This window comes from Podarcis raffonei, chromosome 8 (genome assembly GCF_027172205.1).
Source record: "Podarcis raffonei isolate rPodRaf1 chromosome 8, rPodRaf1.pri, whole genome shotgun sequence".
NCBI classification, from domain to species: Eukaryota; Metazoa; Chordata; class Lepidosauria; order Squamata; family Lacertidae; genus Podarcis; species Podarcis raffonei.
The window spans coordinates 84,523,905-84,546,678 of NC_070609.1; the positions used below are offsets into that span (position 1 = coordinate 84,523,905).

Below are 22,774 nucleotides of genomic sequence, written 5' to 3' on the forward strand. Positions count from 1 at the left end.
CCTGTTGTGAAAGTCATGGAAGAAAATGAGGAAGAAGACACAATTAAGGGTTCAATGCAAAAACTTAAAATATTAGTTGGAGCAGCCACAGGTCACTTGGACTGCTGTTAAGACCGAGACCTGCTACAGTGGTACCCCAGCTTAAGTACTTAATTCGTTCCGGAGGCCCGTACTTAACCTGAAACTGTTCTTAACCTGAAGCACCACTTTAGCTAATGGGGCCTCCTGCTGCCGCCACTGCATGATTTCTGTTCTCATCCTGAAGCAAAGTTCTTAACCTGAAGCACTATTTCTGGGTTAGCTGAGTCTGTAACCTGAAACGTATGTAACCTGAGTGTATGTAACCTGAGGTACCACTGTATAGGGTGGTATACAAATTTCAATAATAATACTAATAATAATAATAATATGGTAAAACTTGCATACTAGAAAAAGCTGCCTCACATGTGGAGCAAGGCCAGCATGATTGGTCATTTGCCAAGAAGCTGCCACCATCGGCGAGCTTTCTTGCTTACAGAACCTGCTCACTTCTTCAGGGACGCTTCCCAGTTGAGGGAGTTGGGGATGTTTAGCCTGGTGAAGACGGAGAGGTGACAAATACCTGGAAGACGGAGTGAGCTTGATTTGTGCTGTTTCAGAGGGGAGGACCCGAACTGATGGATTCAAATTGCATGAAAGGCGATTCTGACTCAACGTTAGGAAGAACGTTTTGATGGCAAGAGCTGTTTGCCAGTGGAACGGATGACCTTGGAAGGTGGTGGAATCTACTTCATTGGAGGTTTTGGACGGCCATCGGTCAGGGATTCCTGCATTTCAGGAACCAGATGACTTTTGGCGTCCCTTGCAACTCTACAATTCTAATATTCACTTAGGCTTTCATTTGCAAAAGTCCTGAGAGCCAGTGTGGTGTAGTGGTTAAGAGCAGTAGTCTTGTAATCTGGTGAACTGGGTTCGCTTCCCTGCTCCTCCACATGCAGCTGCTGGGTGACCTTGGGCCATAGCTGTCAACCGTCCCTTATTTGGCGGGAAACTCCCTTATCCCAGCGCCGTGTCCTGCTGCTGTCCCTTATTGTTGATGTCCCTTAAATTTCCCAGGTTTCAAAGGAAGCAGCTCCTTTCCCTCCCTCCCTGCCGGCCAGGGAGGAGGGAGGCTCCAACTGTGTTGATTGGCTGCGTTGCTCACCCAATAAGGAATCTAAGAATGACTGGGGGGTGGAGCTTGCATGCCTTGTGCCGATCAAATCGGCCGCATTGCCTGGGGACTCGCCTTTGCTCAGCGCTTCCCAGCGGAGAGGTGCCGGTGGTTTTTCTTGCTGCATCCCCTTTGCCGGGTTGCTGCGCTGTGGGAACCACCGTTTGAGGCTTCGTTTGGCTGCTGGCTGGGCTTTCTGCCTTTGGCTCGGAGGGGCTCAGAGGTTGAACCTCCCTGTGCCTGGAAAATCCCTTATTTTGGCTGCTGATCCCTTATTTTCGAGGCTGCTGGTCCCTTATTTTCAAATCTGTAAGTTGACAGCTATACCTTGGGCTAGTCACACTTCTCTGAAGTCTCTCAGCCTCATTCACCTCACAGAATGTTTGTTTTTGTTGTGGAGGAGGAAGGGAAAGGAGAATGTTAGCCGCTTTGAGACTCCTTCCGGTAGCGATAAAGCTGGATATCAAATCCAAACTCCTCCTCAATATACAGATAGTAGACTTGGAAGTTGTGGCCGCATCTTGCACAAAGCATTTGTGTTACCACCACAGAGAGATGGGTGTGTGTGGGTCTCCTCTCCCTTGACATAGAACCAAAAAGGGGTACCTGGTTGCCAGGATCCCACCTCCCAAGCCTAGGTTTCTCTGTTTCTACCCTTGCCACCTGACTGAGCAGGGACTCTATTTCTCTTGCAGAAAGTCACCCACGAGATGGACATGTGCTACGGGAAGATGGGGAGCCTCTTCCGCTGTGGGTCCCGCCAGACCCTCTTTGCCAACCAGCTGATGCGCTACGCAGACCTTTATGCCGCCTCCTTCATCAACTTCCTCTATTACCCTTTCAGCTACCTTTTCCGGGCACCCCCCACCCTGGTATGTGGCTAGGGCATGCTGGGGCAGGAGATGTGTGTGTGTGTGTGTGTGTGGACCTGCCTCTTGGCCCAGGGAAAGGGCTGAGGATTAGACAAATTCAGGGAGTAAAAGGCTATCGATGGCTGCCAGCCCTGCTTAACCTTGGGTTAAGTACTTAATTTGTTCTGGAGGTCTGTTCTTAACCTGAAACTGTTCTTAACCTGAAGCACCACTTTAGCTAATGGGGCCTCCTGCTGCTGCCACGTGATTTCTGTTCTCATCCTGAAGCAAAGTTCTTAACCCGAGGTACTATTTCTGGGTTAGCAGAGTCTGCAACCTGAAGTGTATGTACCGTATTATTCGCCCCATAAGACGCACCTGACCATAAGACGCACCTAGTTTTTAGAGGGGGAATGCAAGAAAAAAAAAATTATTTAAAGGGAGTGCTGAGCAGAGCCTTTATGTATCCCAGGCTCTGATGGGCTGCCCTTCTCCCTCCTCGGGGAAAAGCCCCCAAGAGCTGCACACACTCTCCTTGCAGCTCTTTAAAGGGAGTGCGGCTCTTGGGGGCTTTTGCGGGAGGTGGGGGAAGGGACAGAGTCGCGTACTCTGTCCCTTCCCCCACCTCCCGCAAAAGCCGGGGATAGCCGTGCGAAGCCTCCGCAGGGCAGCGGGGAGCCTTCATCCCACTGCCCTGTGGAGAAATTGCGGGTTATCCCAGAAGCCAGAACAGCTAGAGGGAGCGCTGTGCCATGCTCCCTCTTGCTGTTCTAGTTTCTGGCTTAGCCGCGCAGACTGCATTCGCTCCATAAAACGCACACGCATTTACCCTTACTTTTTAGCAGGGAAAAAGTGTGTCTTATAGAGCGAAAAATACGGTAACCTGAAGCATATGTAACCTGAGGTACCGTTGTATTCTGCCTTCACAGTTGGGGGCAACAATGCTTCTGAATACCACATGGTGGTTGGGGAGAGAACAGGATCCCATAATAGATGGGGCCCTTTCGGCCTGATCCAGCAGGGCTCCTCCAATGTTCTTACATCACAGGCTTTTTCTATGGAAGAGACCAGTCTTCTAAGCTGGCAGGGGGATGGGACGAGAGGGGCAACCATCTAGCCTTCCTGCACAGGCTTGCAGCTTTTGGCCAGCTTTGCAGCAGCTTAGCTTTTTTCTCCTCTGGGAGGCTGGGTCTGCCTCCCGATGCCCACCCCCACCCCTGACAGTTGTGTGACAATTCTTGCCCCTCCAGATGCCCCATGAATCCACTGTGGAGCACACCCGGTTGGAGTTCAGCGAGACGGGTCTCCTGGCAGGGCATGTGATGCCCCAACACAGGCCGCTGCAGGTGAGTCTCTCTCTGCTCTTCTGCTGTCCCAACACACCCCTGCTTTCTTCCTCCTTTCCGTCCCGTGGTTTTTGGCTGCCCTCTACTGTCACCTACACCGGCACACTGAAAACGGCTTTAGGTTTCAGTTAGTCATTGCCAATTCAGTGGTACCTTGCTTCTCAAACTTAAATCAGTTCCGGGTGTCCGTTCCAAAACCAAGGCACGCAATCAATCAGCAGCTGAACTGGGTTCTACACAGTCACAAAAACAAAAGAAAAAGAGCTGCAAAAACGCAAAATGAAGAGCAAAAACAGATAGACATCTGTTCAAAATGCTCAAAATGGAAGTGTGGCACTCAAACGGAGCATGTTCGGCTTCTGAAAAAAGTTCGCAATCCGGAACACAGTGTTTGGGTTCCAAGTTGTTTGAGTACCAAGGCGTTTAAGAACCAAGGTACCACTGTACAGTGGTACCTCTGGTTGCGTACTTAATTCGTTCCGGAGGTCCGTTCTTAACCTGAAACTGTTCTTAACCTGAAGCAGCACTTTAGCTAATGGGACCTCCTGCTGCTGCCGTGCCGCCGCTGCACGATTTCTGTTCTCATCCTGAAGCAAAGTTCTTAGCCCGAGGTAATATTTCTGGGTTAGCGGAGTCTGTAACCTGAAGCGTATGTAACCCGGGGCACCACTGTACTCCTAAAAGCTTTGCCACGCTAACTGAAACATGCAAGGGTTTCTGCAATGCAGGAATATGCAGCTGTCCCACATGGGGATTGAACCTGCAACCCTGGCATTATCTGCACCATGCTCTAACCATCTGAGCCGTTGTGAAAGGATGGAGTAGAGAGATCTTGGCCACTTGGACATCTGAGTGCCAGCACCCAAATACAATGAACACTCCAGGATCCGATGTCCACATCCCATGCAGCTTCTTCAATGGGGTGGCACTGTTGAAATCCTCAATTGGCCGTGAAGCTCACTGGGGTGACCTTGGGACAGTCATTGCCTCTTAGCCTAGCCTACCTCACAGGGTTATTGTTGAAGATAACAAGGGAGAACTGTGCCACCTTTTTAAGCTCCTTGCAAGAAAAGGTAAAGGGACCCCTGACCATTAGGTCGAGTCGGGTCCAACTCTGGGGTTGCGGCGCTCATCTCGCTTTATTGGCCGAGGGAGCCGGCGTACAGCTTCCAGGTTTTGTGGCCAGCATGACTAAGCCGCTTCTGGCGAACCAGAGCAGCACACGGAAATGCTGTCTTTCGAACTGCTAGGTTGGCAGGAGCAGGAACCGATCAACGGGAGGTCACCTTGTCGCAGGGATTTGAACCGCTGACTTTCTGATCGGCGAGTCCTAGGCTCACTGGTTTAACCCACAGCGCCACATAAATGCAATAGATAGCCAGCTCCCTTTCGCCTGTCCCAAAAGAGGCAGTGAAAGGAGGGCAGTGGTGGCCCCCACCCTCCGCCACTAGCAAGGGCAGGGTGGGGGAACAAGCAGGGCAGAGAGTGCCCCTCTGAGGAGTGGGCAACCTTGGCACGATGAGCTGCTGGGGTGGAGCATGGGTGCCCCTGCAGTAGAGTGTGCAAGGCACCCACCCAAAAACCGAGGGAGATAGGCAGGCATGTCTTCTGCCCGCTAGAGAAAACACACAACAGGTCACTAGCTTTTAGATAAATCCACCCACCCAATATGGAAATGTTTCAATTTGCTTGTTGCTGTGAACTACATTTAGAGGGCGCTGTGGGTAAAAGCCTCAGCGCCTAGGGCTTGCCGATCGAAAGGTCGGCGGTTCGAATCCCCGCGGCGGGGTGCGCTCCCGTTGCTCAGTCCCAGCGCCTGCCAACCTAGCAGTTCGAAAGCACCTCCGGGTGCAAGTAGATAAATAGGGACCGCTTTCTAGCGGGAAGGTAAACGGCGTTTCCGTGTGCGGCTCTGGCTCGCCAGAGCAGCTTCGTCACGCTGGCCACGTGACCCGGAAGTGTCTCCGGACAGCGCTGGCCCCTGGCCTCTTAAGTGAGATGGGCGCACAACCCCAGAGTCTGTCAAGACTGGCCCGTACGGGCAGGGGTACCTTTACCTTTATCTTTATAGCCTTGAAAGCTGGGTCACAAATACCTACCTAAACAAAAAGGAGCAAAGGACCCAGGCCAACCAATTCTGAGCTCATAGAATTAGGTTCTAGCACAAGGGTCATCCAGACCAACCCCCCAGGAAATGCTGATTTTCAGCTTGGGGGGGGGGGAGTCCCTGCATTCGGCTGCCATGTTGCTATTCACATTTTTCCTCCTTGCTCTTCTGTGTGCCTTACCGACCTTTCTAAACGGCTTTGGCCCAGTATACCCGAAGAAGCGTCTCCACCCCCATCATCCTGCCTGAACACTGAGGGCCTTCTGGTGGTTCCCTCCCTGCGAGAAGTGATGCTACAGGGGACCAGGCAGAGGGCCTTCTTGGTGGTGGCGCCCGCCCTGTGGAATGCCCTCCCGTCAGATGTCAAGGAAATAAACAACTGCAGTGGTACCCCGGGTTAAGAACTTAATTCGTTCCGGAGGTCCGTTCTTAACCTGAAACTGTTCTTAACCTGAAGCACCACTTTAGCTAATGGGGCCTCCTGCTGCTGCACCGCCAGAGCCCGATTTCTGTTCTCACCCTGCAGCAAAGTTCTTAATCCAAGGTACTAATTCTGGGTTAGTGGAGACTGTAACCTGAAGCGTATGTAACCTGAAGTGTATGTAACCCGAGGTACCACTGTATCTGACTTTTAGAAGACATCTGAAGGCAGCCCTTTTTAGGGAAGTTTTTAATGTTTGATTCTATTTTCAATATTCTGTTGGGAGCCACCCAGAGTGGCTGAGGAAACCCAGCCAGATAGGTATCAATAAATTATTATTATTATTATTTATTATTATAATTTTCTCCCCGCCCCCCCCGCTGCCTGAGGGTGTCACTTCATGCAACTGGATTTGAGTCCAGGAAAGAAACTGCTTAAGTGTTTAGCATGCAAAAGATCAGCTTAGGGGCCTCTCTGAATGCTGTACCACTGTTTCCCTGTCCCGTAGAAGCTGCACAGCGCTTCCCAGGAAGACACCGACGATGAGCACGACTGAGCCAGACCCCAACAGAGGATGCGGAAGGAAAATCTTGAGTGGAATGAACACCTTAAGCTGCTAAGGGAGGGGTGGGGGGAGGAGAGGTCCGCCCCAGGCCCTTCCCTGTGACACTCCCTATTCCAAAGAGAGGCAAAGGGCCCCACGGCTGCTTTCCAAAGTGGGAGCTTTCTGGAGAGCAGCCCCAGCTGAGCCCCTTATGGCTGCTGGCTTCAACCACCTCCCCAAAGGGCTTTTGAGATCCCTTCCTACTCCCAAGCGCGGCTGCGGTTGTGGGGCCAAGGATTTAAGGGAGAAATCCAGCGTGACCCTCTGCCGCTGTGCTGGAGGGAAGCCCCTTCCCTCAAGGCTCCAACCACTAGGCCGTCCTGCTCTTCCAAAGACTCAAGAAGTCCTGGGAAGAAATCGGGAGATGCTTACGGCAAAGGAGAGGCTCTCTGGTGGCGCTGGAGAAAACCCAAGCCCCTCTTCTGCCTGGGCACTGAGGGAGGTCAATGCAGTTGCCACAAATGTAGGGGGCTGTGGCTCTGTGCTTTGACAGGAACAGCTGTGGCCTCGTCGCTGAGCACTGGCAACCCAGACAAGGCCCTCAGCTGTCCCTCGAGCACAAGGACCTCCTGAAGGAAGAGAATGTCCGAGGGAGAAGAGGGGCAGCATTTGGGGGCATGGTGGCCGCCCACTGAGGATGGCTTGCAACGGAGCAGATTCGAGCCTGAATTGACTTGCAGAGAAGCCAGAAGCAGCCCCAGAAAGGAGTTTAGAAACAGCCCCATGCCAGGTCCAAGGGGAGCCCTGAGACCCCCTTTGCCACAATGTCCTCTCTTGCGAGAAATGCGGAAGAGCTAACAATCCACTCGCAGCTCCCAGAAAGGGGCTTCCCATTCGCAGGCACCTGGCAGCCAAGACTTGGACTTCCTTGGGGGTCTAGGGTGAGGCCCGGCGGTGCCAAGCCCAGGACGCCAGGCCCCCACCCCACTCTGAAAAACCCATTCCACACCCAGAATACGGGGAGGACCCTTCTCTGCCTGTGCCCACAAAATGGCAGGCAGAGGCTCCCCCCCCCAATTCCTTTTGCTCAGAGAGAAATCCAGCTGGGAGAGATGAGGGACCCCCCCCCAAAAAAAATTCTTGGCGCTTCCTAAAGCCACCCGTGTTGTCAAAAAGGTTGTTTTCTTTTTCTTTTTAATCATTTCAATAATAAAGATGCATATATATATTCTGAAAAGGGTCCCATGCTATGACCCCCACATTTCCAGTCCGCCGATGCAGCTCTAACAGAACAGGGGTCTGCGCAGGGGTGGGTCTGGGGAGGTTGGCGCCGAGGTCCGTGGCAGAAAGCCCTCCACCTCCACCGTCTCTGGCAAAGCTTCGTTCTTGCGGAAGATGAAGCGACAGCCGTCCTCTGCGTCCATGATTTCGTCCAGGCAGGACACGACGGGGTCGTGGTCCCTCAGCATCTGTGGGTAGCGAGCAGACGCCCGCTCGATCCGCAGGGACCGCCGCACGGGCGTCAAGAGCTTCAGGCTTGGCCTCGCACTCGGCTCCTTGGCTCTGGGAAGGGACAGAGGGCATGGAATCATAGAGCCCCCTCAGAACCACAAGGCGGCCAGCTGCCCCGGCCTGCTCCGCCATCTTTTCCTTCCTTTCCTGGTTGCCTCACCTCAGAAAGGATAGGGTACAGTTGAAAAAGACAGAGCTAAGGCCCACCCCTTACCTGGGCAGTGATGCCACTTGAAGCTTGATTGCCGAAAGAGGCTGGCAAGCTGGTCCTTGCCCGTTGCTCTGCGCCTGCTCCTTGCCGGGAAGTCGGAGTTCAGCAGGGGTTGCTGTTGGGGGAGAAGAGAGTGAGAGAAGCCATTGAAGGAGAGGCAATAGCTGAAGAGGAAGAGCCTTGAGCTGGGCCTGCCTTTGCCCAGAGCAGCCTGGAGGGGCCTTGTTGGCAAGGGCAAGAATGGCAAACCTGTTCTGGTTTTGCAGAAACTGCTCCATGTCCCCATGCAGAAGACCGTCCTGCTTCCAGGGGCAGGCAGTCGCCCAGAGGGCCCATTGCCACAGTTGACAACTGACAGCAAGCGGGGCATCTTTCTTTCAAGCTGGCTCCAGAGGGTCCTGCCCATAGCTGTCAAGTGTCCCTTATTTGGTGGGACAGTCCTTTATCCCAGCGCCATGTCCCGCTGCTGTCCCTTATTGTTGATGTCCCTTAAATTTCCCGGGTTTCAAAGGAAGCAGCTCCTCTCCCTCCCTCCCTCCCAGCCAGGGAGGAGGGAGGCTCCAACTGTGTTGCTTGGCTGCGTTGCTCACCCAATAAGGAGTCTAAGAACGACTGGGGGGTGGAGCTTGCATGCCTTGTGCCGATCAAATCGGCCGCATTGCCTGGGGACTCGCCTTTGCTCAGCGCTTCCCAGCGGAGAGGTGCCGGTGGTTTTCCTTGCTGCATCTCCTTTGCCGGGTTGCTGCGCTGTGGGAACCACAGCTTGAGGCTTCGTTTGGCTGCTGGCTGGGCTTTCCGCCTTTGGCTCGGAGGGGCTCAGAGGTTGAACCTCCCTGTGCCTGGAAAATCCCTTATTTTGGCTGCTGATCCCTTATTTGCGAGGCTGCTGGTCCCTTATTTTCAAATCTGTAAGTTGACAGCTATGGTCCTGCCCTGCTCCTGCCTCCTGCCTACCCAGCCATGCTGCCAGGGAGGCAACTCCAGCGCTCTCAGGCCCAACAAGGTTCAAACAGTGCTGAGATTCTCCAGCGTTACCCCTCCCTGCCCGCCCTCATCCGTCCAGGTCCAAAGCTCTCTCCCTGCAGGGCTGCATTAGGACATGCAGAGCGAGCTACGGTGCATTAAGACACAAGAGTAACAAAATATAAACTGAACGTAGACCTATAAATGCAGAAATTGCAATCGGGTAAAAAGAAACACGCACACAGCCTTCTCGATGTGCAATGCTTGAAAAACTCTGAAGAACAGGGAGCCGCCTCTGCTGAAGGAAAGCAGGGCATGAATCAAACAGTCCATGGCCACTTTGGGGATCGAGGACGGGGTCACGAGATCCACTGTGTTGGATTTGGAGGTGCACGGTTCCTTGCAACCTGGGACACCTTCAGGGAATGGCCCTGAGCTCTAAGGAAGCTTTGGCAAGAAGCAAAGGAACATCGCTCCCTCGCAGGAAGGTTTTGACACAAGGGGGCCAGAAAATGGAAGCTTTGACTGGGACCCAAGAATCCTTAGCCCAATCCCATCTGGAAAAACCAGGAGCATTGCCTGCAGAACTGACAGAGGGATGCAGGGCTGGCTTTGGGCATTGCCTATATATTGCGTATATTCCCAGATGCAGAGATACAACATTAACTTTCAGTGAGGAAACTGAAAAATCATTTTGTTTACAATTCCTTTGCTAGGCACTGGCCTTAAACCACCAGTAAGGTATTCTACATGGGGGAGGGGCGGGGCGGGGGAGAGAGAAGCTGCACTCTCTTCACTCTTTCGTGTGTGTTTGGGGGGGGGGCAGGGGCAGAGTTTGGCTGGCAGGCCCGAAGCCCAGACCAGCCAGTGATGATGGCTATGCTCTGCCCTCCACAATTGGAGGCAGCAGTGCTTCTGAATCTCAGCAGCTGGAAACCACATGAGGGGAGAGGGCTCTTGGGCTCGGATCCTGTATACCTGAAGGAGCGTCTCCACCCCCATCGTTCTACCCGGACACTGAGATCCAGCGCCGAGGGCCTTCTGGCGGTTCCCTCATTGCGAGAAGTGAGGTTACAGGGAACCAGGCAGAGGGCCTTCTCGGTGGTGGCGCCCGCCCTGTGGAACGCCCTCCCTTCAGATGTGAAGGAAGTAAGCAGCTATCTCCTCTTTAAAAGACATCTGAAGGCAGCCCTGTTTAGGGAAGTTTTTAATATTTAATGCTGTATTGTTTTTAACACTCAATTGGGAGCCGCCCAGAGTGGCTGGGGAAACTCAGACAGATGGGCGGGGATAAATAAATCATCATCATCATCATCATCATATTATCCTGCTTGTGGGTTCCCAAAGGCATCTGGCTGGCCCCTGTGAGAACAGGATGCTGGCCAGATGGGCCCTTGGCCTGATCCATTGCTTACCCCAGGCTTGACTGGAACGCTTCAGAGTGTCAACAAGGGCATCTCTCAACTCTCGTAGCGGCTGGAATGAGAACAAAAAGGGCCACAACTGAGCGACCAGAGCAGGCCTCAGAGTGATGCCTGCAGGATTTCACAGAATCATAGAGTTGGAAGCGCCCCCCAGGAGTCATCTAGTCCAACCCCCTGCAATGCACAAATCCCAGCTAAAGAATCCTCGACAGCCGCTAAAAAAATATCCAATGAAGGCAAGTCCACCACCTTTCGAGGGAGCAGGTTTCATGCACAAACATCCTTTTGCTGCAGCTGTTTGGGGGTCAGGGGGAGAGACGCACATGGTGGGGGCACAGAGCTGGCGGCCCCTGCAAGGGAGATTGCACAGGACTGGCTGCTTAACAGCTCCATCCCGGGACGGATGGTCCTTTATAGCAGAGGGGGGGGGGGGAGCACAGCCAATTGCAACCCCCTCCCTTGCCTGTGGGCACACAAGTCTTCCGGCAGCCCCCAGAGGATCATAGACTTGTAGGGATTCCCAAGGCTCATCTAGGAAAGCCCAGCCCCCGTGATCTGATGTGAACAAGAGCCCACAGCAAGAAATGGCTCCTTACTGGGCGTGCGCCCCACGTTCTGGGGGCACCTCTTGTGCAAATCCCAGTCAAGCAGATGCTTCGAGCATTCTCAGCGCAGGTGGGATGGGCAAAGGCACCCCGTTTTGGGGTTCAGGAAGCTCAAGCCCAGACGGTTAGGGAGGCAGGAGGCTGGCGTAGGGCTCTGCCTTTGCCTGGGAGCCCTGCCCCTCCCCACACCTCTTGGCATGTCCTTGCAAGGGGAAAAGCTCCTTTGGGCCTCCATGGGTCTGACCATTTTGAACCCTGGCCTCCCAGGTGCTGGCCCAGCACTCTAACCACTACACCACACTGCCTCTGCCTCTCTGCTGCAGACACAGTGGACAAGAGTGAGGGGATTCCACCCACCACAGCTCCAGCGCAAGCAGCCGCACGGTACAGCCCAGCTGCATCCAACAGGCCTTGGCGGGCCAACAGCTTTGCCTTGCAGGCCCAGAACTGTGCAAACTTCTCTGCCTCTGGGATGCGGGACAGCATGGCCAGGAGCTCTTCCGAAGGAACCCCCTGGAGGGAAACAGGACGGAGTCAGAAGGAGGCCGGCAGATGAGGAACACTTTGGGCTTGCTCTGTAGGCAGACTGTTTCCACTGGGCAGTGCTAGCCCAACCTTAAGGGTGCGCTTGTGCAAAATCGGTTTTTGTTTTACTTTTGCCCCGGTGCTTGAGGACAGAACCTGCAGATGGCAAAGTCGCTGGCACTGAAGACAGAAAACTGGGTGGGCATTCCTGCACCTCCGGACATTACAGAGCCTGCCAAGAAAATGAGGCGTAAAAAACCCAGTCCCTCTTGAGGCTGGAGATGTATATTTTAGGACCCTCCTTATTTCTGTAATTTTTAGTTGTTTTAAATTGTTTTTTGTTTTGCTTTTGGTGTAATTTTGTGTTTTAATTGTTACCTGCCCCTTGAACCTTAAGTCACCCAACCTCCCTTTAAAAACCTCCAATGAAGGAGTCAACCACTTTCCAATGTGATCTGTTCCACTGTCAAACAGCTCTAATAATAATAAATGCACATGGGTCCTGCGTTCTGACTTCCCCATAGAAAATGGGCTTGAACTCGATGCCCGTCAGGCCTGAAATTCCCCGCTTTGGTCTGCAAAGGGTCAGGGAGTTCCACAGGCTCAATTCAGATCCCCCCCCCGATATAAATGATTTAGGGAACTTTTCCTTTGATGTTGGACAACAGGCACTTCTGAAAACGTCTCTGTTTCAACTGACTCTTGGACTGCCCAGTTTGTTTCTCGAGAGTTACAACAAGGCCAGCCAACAATAAAAACCTGACTGGTTTCTTCATTTCATTCATATCCTGCTTGATTGTGGAAAAACTCTGCTCCTGGCAGGGTGGGAGAAAGGATAGTTTCAAAGCAAAGAAAAACAATATTGAGGCTGCCTCGGTGCACCATGGCAGCTTTTTCTCCCTGCTTTTATCATTCCTTGTGGGTTTTAATGATTGCGTGTTTTATATTGTAAACGGTTCTGCTTTTAAGCCACACAGTGAATATTTATTGATGGGTGGCGCTTATCAGTCTAACCAACCAGGCCTGCACTTTCTGCCCCATTGAAGGATGAAGCTCCTGAGCAACTTTCCAGACTAGATGGAAGACCCAAAGCTCACCTCGTCTGCCAGCTTCATGCACTCTGCCAAGGTGCTGGCGATTTGCTGTGCCACCTTTTGCTGCTCCATCTCTTCCTCCATGCGGTCCCAGAAGGAGCGGTCCAGGGCCTCCTTCTCCTTGGGCGGGGGCCGCCTTTTAACGGGGAAGGTCATCGGGGGCCGCTTGTATTGTTTCCCTCTGGACGCCAACCACTCCTCTAGCTGCTTCCTAAGGGAGAGCAAGGAGAGGTCAGACGACGTCAGAACCGAAGACCGGCTGGCCGGATCAGCCACCACTTTCATTTCACTTTTAATTTGTCTACCGCCTTCCTGTATTGCTACAAACGAGGCGGTTTGCAAGCTGAAGGAGCAACGAGACAGACAGCAGAGATCACACGCCTAAACACAATCTGACCCAATACATATCTAATGAAGACATATTCAATAAGGCATTAAAATATAACAGTACAGTGGTACCTCGGGTTAAGTACTTAATTCGTTCCGGAGGTCCGTTCTTAACCTGAAACTGTTCTTAACCTGAAGCACCACTTTAGATAAAGGAGGCGCCAACCAACACGGCCACACAACATTCACCTACACAGTTTCCAAATTCCAAAAGGATATCATAGATGACAATTCTAAATTGTTAAAGAAGGCATATAATATCCTGTTGGAATGGGAAACAAAAGATGAGGAAGTTAAAGCAGTAATTATTAAGTGGGCACAAGATATAGGTCACAACATACAATTGGACGACTGGATAAGGCTTTGGAAAGTGAACTTGAAGTTTATGGATTGTATATTGCTGAAAGATAACTACACTGGTACCTCAGGTTAAGTTCTTAATTCGTTCCGGAGGTCCGTTCTTAACCTGAAACTGTTCTTAACCTGAAGCACCACTTTAGCTAATGGGGCCTCCTGCTGCCGCCGCACGATTTCTGTTCTCATCCTGAAGCAAAGTTCTTAACTCGAGGTACTATTTCTGTGTTAGTGGAGTCTGTAACCTAAAGCGTATGTAAACCGAGGTACCACTGTAAACAGTAAAATTAAATGCCAGCAACTATAATTAAATAGTTCACACTTAACAATAAAGAATTGCAAAAGTATAATCAATAAAAATGGCAGCAGTTTACAATGCATAAAATACCACAAAACATACCAAACCACGTAAAAGGATCAAATTGAGAAATGAGGAGACACAACTTATGAATTTTTTTTATATATAAAAAATTATCCCTTCTCTCTTCCCAGCTGCTTCTGCTGTTCCCAAAGTCATGGTCTGGGAAAGACTCCTAGAGCTGAAGGGTGAGGTAAGGCAGGTGGGAAAAGGCCTCTCCTCCTCCAAGAATTTGTCTAATCCTCTTTCAAAACCGTCTGAGTTGGTGGCCCTCACTACCGCTCTTGACGCAACTCCCAGGCTACAGTGAGAAGCCTGGTCTTGATCAGAGCCTCTGTGGCTTTGTGGGCAACAGGATGGCCAAGGACAGGGGTCAGCAAACCTTTTCAGCAGGGGGCAAGTCTACTGTCCCTCAGACCTTGTGGGGGGCCGGACTATATTTTGAAGGGGGTAAAAATGAACGAATTCCTATGCCCCACAAACAACCCAGAGATGCATTTTAAATAAAAGCACACATTCTACTCATGTAAATACACGCCGATTCCTGCACTGTTCGCAGGCCGGATTTAGAAGGCGATAGGGCTGGATCCGGCCCCTGGGCCTTAGTTTGCCTACTCATGGCCAAGGAGGTCCAATTAATAGTTAGAAGCCAGAGCAAAATTGGGGTCATCTATGACCCCCTGCAGGCCTATCACTTTTCTTCTTCCTTGTCCCTCCTTTGTTCGGAGCTGCTTTCTGCATGCCTTCAGTATTCACAGAACTGCAGAGCTGGAAGGGACACAAAGGGCCATCTAGCCTGACCCGCTGCAATGCAGGAATCACAGCTCATCATTCCCAAGAGGGTGGCTCCTCATGCACACAAAGTAACACATGGACACGATGTCCCCAGTCAAGTGTGGAAGGTCTATTTGCAAGCAGATTCACTTACAAGGAGGCACTTTAGTGTGCCTTTTCCGCACTGTAATCTTGAATCTCCTATTAGTCCATCAGCAGAACCTGCTGGAGATATTGAGCACCTCAGCTGAATAAAGATCTAGGGGATTCTCTGCACATTACAACACACAGATGCATGAAGGATTGAGGAAGCAGTTTGGCCATGTGCTGGCCCACCCTTAAGGGACACGCCTAGACCCCATTCCCCACACAGGAAAGACGGACAGATGGAACAAGACGGTGGCATCAGTCCAGTCCTGTGGAACTCTCTGCCACCAGAGATTCAGCAGGCAACCTCTGTGCCAAACTTTAAATGCCTGCCTGTGCAGACAATTAAGGATACATCATCCGACAATGGTTAATCAATGTGTGTTCTAAACTTCTTTATACAGTTGTACCTTGGAACTTGAACAGAATCTGTTCCGGAAGTCTCTTCAACTTCCAAAACGTTAGAAAACCAAATTGCGGCTTTCGATTGGCTGCAGGAACTTCCTGCAGCCAATAAGAAGCCGCGGAAGCCCCGTCAGATGTTCGGGTTCCGAAATAACATTTGCAAACCAGAACAATCACTTCCGGGTTTGCGGCGTTCGGGAAGCAAAACATCCAACTTCCAGGGCCTTTGGGATCCAAAGTACAACTGTATAGTTTTATGGCATAGTTTTATGCATTTATGCTGTAAGTTGCTCTGATGTTTTTCTTTTTCCTTTCTCCTCCTATGATGAGGCTGCATTTTAATATTTTAATGTTTCAATATTTTAATGTTGTATTTTAATCTTGTTTTTAAGTTGTATTCATTCAACTTGTTTTTTATTATTGCTTGTTAGCCGCCCTGAGCCTGGCCTTGGCTGGGGAGGGTGGGGTATAAATAATAATAATAATAATGTATTTTTATAAATGAATAATTGAAGTGGGTGCAAGAGCCACTCGGGCACCCACTTGTCTGTTCTGTTGTGAACAAGAGCTCAAACATTCCAGGGGCAAACCCAAGAAAGGGCACTTTATCGGCCCAGACCCCCACAATGCACCCTTGCTAGTCGCTGCTCAGGGCAGGGTGAGTGAATGCAACCCGCTCTGGGTTCAACTTGCCTCCGATCCCGAGTGCCTGGGGTCTTGGGCTCTTGGCCTGTCTCCCTCGCCGGCTGCTTTGCTCTGGGTGCGCTTCTCCCGCGTCCTCCAGAGCCCTGCTCCGAGGCTCCGTGCCTGGATGTTGGCTCAGGAGTCCTGGGCGCTTGCTTGAACTTCTTGCTGCCCGGGTCCCTCCCTGCTGGGCTTCTGTTCTGCTTGGCGCCACCAGGCACTGCTGAACAACATCTCTCCGGAGTGGCCTTCCGTTTCCTCTGCAAGGCCCCGTGGCGCCTGGGCAGCGGTCTCTCCTGCAGAGCACCAGCCTGCGGCCTGGACCGACCCCTCTGAAGAATGCCCAGGGATGAGGATGACGCTGTTCCTTCCCTCCCAGCCAGAGACCCTCCAGGGACAGGCGGACCAGTGGCCTGTGGAATCACCACAGGCTGCTTTATTAATCTGGGATTTTGGCCTCGGACTCCTGGCCTAGAAACAGCCGAGGGCCGTCCACGGGGTGGTGAAGTCCGCACCACTGAGATGCTGTTGACTTGCCTCTGAGGACCCCCTAAGGGTGCTCTGGGCTTAACCTGTGCCGCAGCGGCCCTGTGGTTTTTCGAAAGGGTGCTGTTCCCCACAGCTTGCTTGCTGTTCTTCACGGGCGGTTTGGAGCCAGTTTGGGATTTGGCTTGGAGGCTGAAGCGAGACGTCTCTCTCTTCCAAGGCTGCCCAACATGCTTCAGCCCAGAATTCTCTTTATCTCGCTCTGCCTTGCTGGAGTCCGAAAGGACGTTTGACGTCCCGGATGCTGTGGCCAATTCCTGCTTTCCAGGTTCTCTCATCCCGCCTAAGCGATGTCCAGCAGATGAGATCCTGCTGACCAGCTTCTCAGGGTGTTTTCTAGCAGGGGGCTTTGAGGGGAGAGGAAGTACGGGCCCCCGCTTCCTTGGAAGTTGTGTGGGTGCATTGTTTGGCTCCCGGTGCACAAGAGCCCTGGAAGGCTTATCTGGAAAGACTTTGCTAGCAGGTCCCGACCACTTTGCCTCCCTGGTCGATGCACTTTTGGCTGTGCTTGGGGCAACAGTTTTCCGGGATCCGACAGTCTGGAAATGGAGAAAATAATACGGTGAAATTATTTGAGAGACTCTTTAAATCAACTTTTCACCAAATAGAGCTTTCGGGGCATTTTATATAAAACAGAATTAGAAAAATAGTACAAGCCTTTGAATAAACAAAAATATTCAATTGCCTTTAGGGCCTTTGTTCCCATCCTGTGGAACTCTCTGCCACTAGATTCAGCTTCTGTGCCAACTTTTAAGCACCTGCTGAAAAGCATTCTATTCTGTCAGACCTATGCAGGCAACTAAGAACGAATTCTTCCACAATGGTTAACTGATGTCTGATTTTAACTTTGTTATGCTTTTATCGTTTTTATTGCTGCAAAGCACACACACAGAGTATACAGTGGTTCTCAAAAGTCTTAGCTGTCGAACATTTCGGAACCTGAACGCTGAAAACCCAGAAGTAAACGCTTCCGTTTTTGAATGCACCTCGGAAGTCGAATGGCTTCTGCTCTGTGTTTTTCAATTTTCTTAATTGCATTTGCAGCCAGCCCTTTGCATCTTAGTTTTTGAATGTTTCGGAATTCAAACGGTCTTCCAGAATGGATTATGTTCAAGAACCAAGGTACCACTGTATATATTTATGATTTAGCAGTATACATCTATTTTTATAGATAAATAAAAATAACAATAGCATGGAGACCTTGGACAATTTCATCTGATGCTCTGCAAGTGCCTCTTAATCTGGTCCTGTGAACCCAGCAAAGCAGGCAGCCTTTCCTGCCACTATTCAGATCTCAACTTAGCTTGAAAAGTGCCAAGTCTGTTCAGCTACTTTGAAGGAGTTTTAAAAATATATATATATAATGAGCCCTATGGACAGATTTGCTTTAACAGAACATTGTGACAGACTCAAGGGATAACTTAATGCCTACGCAATCATCACATGAGGACAATTTTAGTGAGAAATCTTAGAGAAATACCTTTAAGTTGAGTAAGTCAATGTATAGAAAGACAGGAGCATTTGGGAAAAGAGTTTTTAGACAGCAGAGAAAAGGGGGGGGGGAGGGAAGGAAGGATGAGAAATATTGCACTTTCACATAAAAACAACAGTGAATCTGACATGTTACTTGTTTGAATTTGGGGAAACTAAAAGCATGTGGATGTTGTCTTTGTCCATGGTGTTTTCTTGGCAGGGATACTGGAGTGGCTTGCCGGTATAGTTAAAGCTATGGTTTTCCCAGTAGTGATGTATGGAAGTGAGAGCTGGACCATAAAGAAGGCTGATCGCCAAAGAATTGATGCTTTTGAATTATGGTGCTGGAGGAGACTCTTGAGAGTCCCATGGACTGCAAGAAGATCAAACGTATCCATTCTGAAGGAAATCAGCCCTGAGTGCTCACTGGAAGGACAGATCGTGAAGCTGAGGCTCCAAGACTTTGGCCACCTCATGAGAAGAGAAGACTCCCTGGAAAAGACCCTGATGTTGAGAAAGATGGAGGGCACAAGGAGAAGGGGACGACAGAGGACGAGATGGTTGGACAGTGTTCTCGAAGCTACCAGCATGAGTTTGACCAAACTGCGGGAGGCAGTGGAAGACAGGAGTGCCTGGCGTGCTCTGGTCCATGGGGTCACGAAGAGTCGGACACAACTAAACGACTAAACAACAACAACAATAGCATGTGCAGAGTGCCTTGCAGAAAACATGGTCTGAAAATGCGTTAAGTGCATGAGATATTTGGGGGAGGCTTTTTTCCACCCCACCACCCTCACAGGCATGCTTCAGGATGTGGGAGAGGGCCATTGGAACTCCCTCCCCAATGACCCTAGACTGCCTCTCTCCTTGCTTTCCTTCTGCCAGCAGGTGAAAACTGTTTTATTCTGGCAGGCCTGTAGGAACTGACTGGTTTTTTTAAAAAAGGAAAGAGCTTTAAATAGGGTTGTGCTGTTTTTACTATCTGCATTTTAATAGAATTAAAATAATATAAAGAACAGATCCAGTTGAATTTACCTACTTTTAAACTTTAAAAAAATGTTTTTAGCATCTTGTATTTTGTCTGTGTTGTTTCGATTTGTGCAAGCCACCCTGATTCCCATTCTGGGGAAACAGTGCGATGTAAACAAATATAGAGATAATTCAGTAACGGTCACCAAATTTGTACGGCTCCAGAGAAGAGAAAGAATGAGGATGACACGCTATATATTTGTCAGAACTGGAGACCAGAGGATGCCTCCCTTCTTCCTGTGACAGGAGGTTTGAACAGCAAGGTTTTCCTCCAACACAAGTTACCACCTTCTGAGTGGCCTTGGGCTCCACTGCCAAGAGAGCTTGCCAGCTCACACCAGCTATTGTGAGGAAAAGAGAGATTATCCTGGTAAAAGGGACTGGATCTAAATCCCAAGCAAGGGTGGCCCCAGAAGGATCCAGAATCTCAGACACTCTTCATGTCATTGGTCAGAATATACATTCATTGCACTTATATTCCACTTTTTCCTCCAAGGAGCTCAAAGTGGTGTACATGGTTCTCCTTCAATTAACCTGAGAGGCAGTGAGAACCCAGGGAGCTTGGTGGCCAACTGATTTGAACCCTGGTCTCCTGGATCCCAGTCCAGCAATCTAACCACTACACAACTCTGGCTCTCTAGATACAGAGGCTCACTGGATCTTGTCTACTTACAGGTTGTGCTGTGGAGGGAGCTGGATTCTTGTGCCGGCTGTTGTCCTTCAAGTAGGGCCTGTGCAGCATAAGGAAAAGTTTGAAAATAATTTACTTTCTTTAAAATTCCCCCCCCCTGTTTGACACTTTAAAGGACTCGTTTTTGCATTCTTAACATATCAATGACTTCCTTTCTTCTCTTTCCATGGTTCATTTTACATATAATAAATCCCTGCATATTTTACAAAAACTATGCCAGTCAGTATTCCATTATTACATCCATCAAAACTTATTTACACTGTTGAATTTATCTTAATGCTGCCAGTGTTTTCAGCTGTACACAGTTATTACGCATATATTCAATAAATGTTTTCCAATCTTCTCTAAACGTATGTTCTTCTGGTTCTCTTATTCTATATGTTAAGTCTGCAAGCTGCGCATATTCTGTCAACTTAAGTTGCCACTCTTGGGTTGGGACCTCACTTGTTTTCCATTTTGGGGCTAACAAAACACAGGCCGCCATAAATATTTATTACATAAATAACCTTCTCTGAAACCTGGGAATTTCAATCTGAATTCTCCCCAACAGAAAGGACTTTGGTTTTTTGGGGAAAGTAAACATTTTTTTTTCAATTCATCATGGATCATTGCCCAATACTCTTTTACCCTTTTACACCACATGTGGACGAACGTTCCCTCTATCTTCCCTCTACTTTCAAGGGATAAAAAATGTGACCAAGATTGCAATTCATGCACACTTGGGATAGCTCAGTTGTCTAAAGTGTTATTGGCTGAGGGAGCCGGCGTACAGCTTCCGGGTCATGTGGCCACCAAGACTAAGCCGCTTCTGGAGAACCAGAGCAGCGCACGGAAACGCCGTTTACCTTCCTGCCAGAGCAGTACCTATTTGTCTACTTGCACTTTGACGTGCTTTCAAACTGCTAGGTTGGCAGGAGCAGGGACCGAGGAACGGGAGCTCACCCCGTCGCGAGGATTCGAACCGCCGACCTTCTGATCGGCAAGCCCTAGGCTCTGTGGTTTAGACCACAGCGCCACCTGCGTCCCAAAAACTTATGTATACCACCTTGAACTCCCTGGAGAGAAAGGTAGGATATAAATGCGACAAATGAATGAGGGCTGTGAGCCCAGGAAGTGCAACTGGGCAGGATGAAGCCCACCCCTCGTCTCACGCCAGCAGGCCTTAACCATCCTCAAGGGGTCCTGGTCTGTTTCTGGGGTCAACCCCAGGGGCTGATTTGGGTGTGGCTGGTGCACAGTGCCCAAAGGACAGAGTGGCATTGAAAGGCTGTTTGGTTGCAAGGGAGAAGAATGAGAATCTTTGACAGAAGCCTGCACCCCACTTGTATGTTTCCAGCTGGCCCACTGAGGCAGGAAGGGGTTCGCAGCCCCATCAGAGCTCCTCCTCCCTCCAACTGCCACCTCAGGCTGCCTCAATGGTGAGCCAAGAGGAAGCAGGAGCATAGCTGTCAACCTTCCCCTTTTTGAGCGAAATTCCCTTATTCCAGCGCTGTTTCCTGCTGCTGTTCCGGATTGTTAGATATCCCATAGACTGTTCCCGGGACAGGTGAGGCTGCTGATTCCTTATTTTCGAGACTGTTGATCCCTTATTTTCAAATCTGAAAGTTGACAGCTATGAGCAGGAGGTTCTATTATTGCACTAGGTTTACAGGAGGGCCTGATCCAGGGAGCAACTCTTTGCGTTAAACTGTGCCACCTTGGCGCCTGCATTCTGAGTTTTCCTCTTCCCGCCTTGTCCCTTTCCCCTTGCATGCCATGTGATGATGATGATGATTGATTGTAAAGTTGCGGGTAGATGAGGGACTTTCTTGTTTTGATGCTATGTAAGCAACTCCAAAAGGGACGTTGGTGGCGCTGTGGGTTAAACCACAGAGCCTAGGACTTGTTGATCAGAAGGTCGGCGGTTCAAATCCCCGCGACGGGTTGAGCTCCCGCTGTTCGGTCCCTGCTCCTGCCAACCTAGCAGTTCGAAAGCACGTCAAAGTGCAAGTAGATAAATAGGTACCGCTCCGGCGGGAAGGTAAACGGCATTTCCGCGCGCTGCTCTGGTTCGCCAGAAGCGGCTTAGTCATGCTGGCCACATGACCCGGAAGCTGTACGCCGGCTCCCTCGGCCAGTAAAGCGAGATGAGTGCCGCAACCCCAGAGTCAGTTACGACTGGACCTAATGGTTAGGGGTCCCTTTACCTTTAAGCAACTCCGAAAAGCAAAGCAAAAGCAAAGACTCACTTGGTGCTGGTAGGTCTCAGCCTTCCTTTGGCAGCTAAATATTCTTGCAGCTTCTGCCGCCGCTCCTCCACTGCTGCTGCTGCAGGAAAGAGAGAGAGAGAGACAGGAAAAGCCCTCAGAGGGTCGCAGTCAAACGGGCGCCCCCAATTTCCTGGAGACCCCCCCAAGCCCAGCCCCTTTGGAGAGTCAGCAGAGAAGTCCCCCCAAACGGCCGCTTCCCGAGCTTCCTTTCCTCCTGGACCCCCTTCCCGCCTGCACTCTGCACATGCTCCGGAGACCCCTGCACCCTCACCGATCTCCTCTCTTCGTCCTCCTCCTCCGCGCCGCAGCCCCGGCCCTCCCGAGCTCCGAGGCGCCTCCATGACAGCCAGCATCGCCTTCGGGCGGCCGCTTCCCGTAGCTCCCGTTCAAAGGGACCAATAGGCTGCGAGGGGCGGGGAGAAGCCTATCCAATTGGCCGGGGAGAGCGGAGTGGGCGGAGCCGGCAATGTTCTTTCAGAAAGGGAAAGGCCATTCCCCCGGCCGCGCCCCTCGCGCCTTAGCCACGCCCAGGGCCAACTCCCCTTGCCACGCCCCCTTCTCAGCTCGCCTGCCGAAGTTTCCCACGTGCAAAAAGCTCCGCCTCGGTGGTAGGGGCGGGGCTGCGCAGGGCTTCCCAGCCCCACTTTTTAAAGGGTGTCCAGCCCCCTCCCCGCCCCCCCCCCGCAAATCCTGTGCTCAAACAGGAGCGCCGGGACTGCAAGGGGTTTTGTCCTGGGTGGGGGGTGAAGGCAGCCCCTTGTCAATCATGGGATCACGTGATTCCTGCATTGCAGGGGGTGTGTGTGTTAGACTAGATCACCTCCTGGCAAATAGAAGGGGAGGAAAGGAGGCAGTGAGAGATTTTACTTTCTTGGGCTCCAT

General features: G+C 50.9%; 2 protein-coding genes and 1 non-coding gene across 4 annotated transcripts in view; 1 reads left to right on the forward strand and 2 right to left on the reverse strand.

The window, feature by feature from the left end:
* Positions 1-7,178, forward strand: part of LOC128419964 (cytosolic purine 5'-nucleotidase-like) — a 50,804-nt gene extending 43,626 nt beyond the window's left edge. Inside the window, exons 16-18 of the mRNA XM_053401284.1 lie at positions 1,888-2,064; positions 3,294-3,389; positions 6,426-7,178. Of these exons, the coding sequence (XP_053257259.1) occupies positions 1,888-2,064; positions 3,294-3,389; positions 6,426-6,473 (321 nt within the window). The 3' untranslated portion in view covers positions 6,474-7,178. The remainder of the gene's footprint in view (positions 1-1,887; positions 2,065-3,293; positions 3,390-6,425) is intronic.
* Positions 7,179-7,347: 169 nt separating this feature from the next.
* On the reverse strand, positions 7,348-22,240 carry CKAP2L (cytoskeleton associated protein 2 like). Of its 2 annotated transcripts, none has more exons than XM_053401281.1 (9): positions 22,164-22,240; positions 21,872-21,950; positions 19,626-19,683; positions 15,914-16,989; positions 12,799-13,006; positions 11,534-11,689; positions 10,563-10,623; positions 8,188-8,299; positions 7,348-8,024 (listed from the first exon to the last, which is right to left on the reverse strand). In XM_053401281.1, exons 1-9 carry the CDS (start codon positions 22,231-22,233, stop codon positions 7,745-7,747), a joined length of 2,100 nt encoding a protein of 699 aa, XP_053257256.1. In that variant the 5' UTR covers positions 22,234-22,240; the 3' UTR covers positions 7,348-7,744. The 2 variants fall into 2 exon arrangements, with proteins under 2 accessions (XP_053257256.1, XP_053257255.1); XM_053401280.1 differs by having other exon boundaries at positions 12,799-13,002; positions 15,910-16,989.
* On the reverse strand, positions 11,831-11,950 carry LOC128420436 (small nucleolar RNA SNORA57). Its single transcript, XR_008332039.1, has one exon. It is a non-coding gene; the product is annotated as a small nucleolar RNA SNORA57 (small nucleolar RNA).
* Positions 22,241-22,774: the final 534 nt, after the last annotated feature.

Bases quoted from the DNA above. Each gene is read 5' to 3' on its own strand.
- CKAP2L (XM_053401281.1), bottom strand. From the start codon at position 22,233: ATGGAGGCGCCTCGGAGCTCGGGAGGGCCGGGGCTGCGGCGCGGAGGA. The intron at 16,990-19,625 runs GTAAGTAGACAA...CTCCATTTCCAG, and splicing joins CTCCCTCCACAGCACAACCT to ACTGTCGGATCCCGGAAAAC. The intron at 8,025-8,187 runs GTAAGGGGTGGG...GTCCCTTCCCAG, and splicing joins CAAGTGGCATCACTGCCCAG to AGCCAAGGAGCCGAGTGCGA.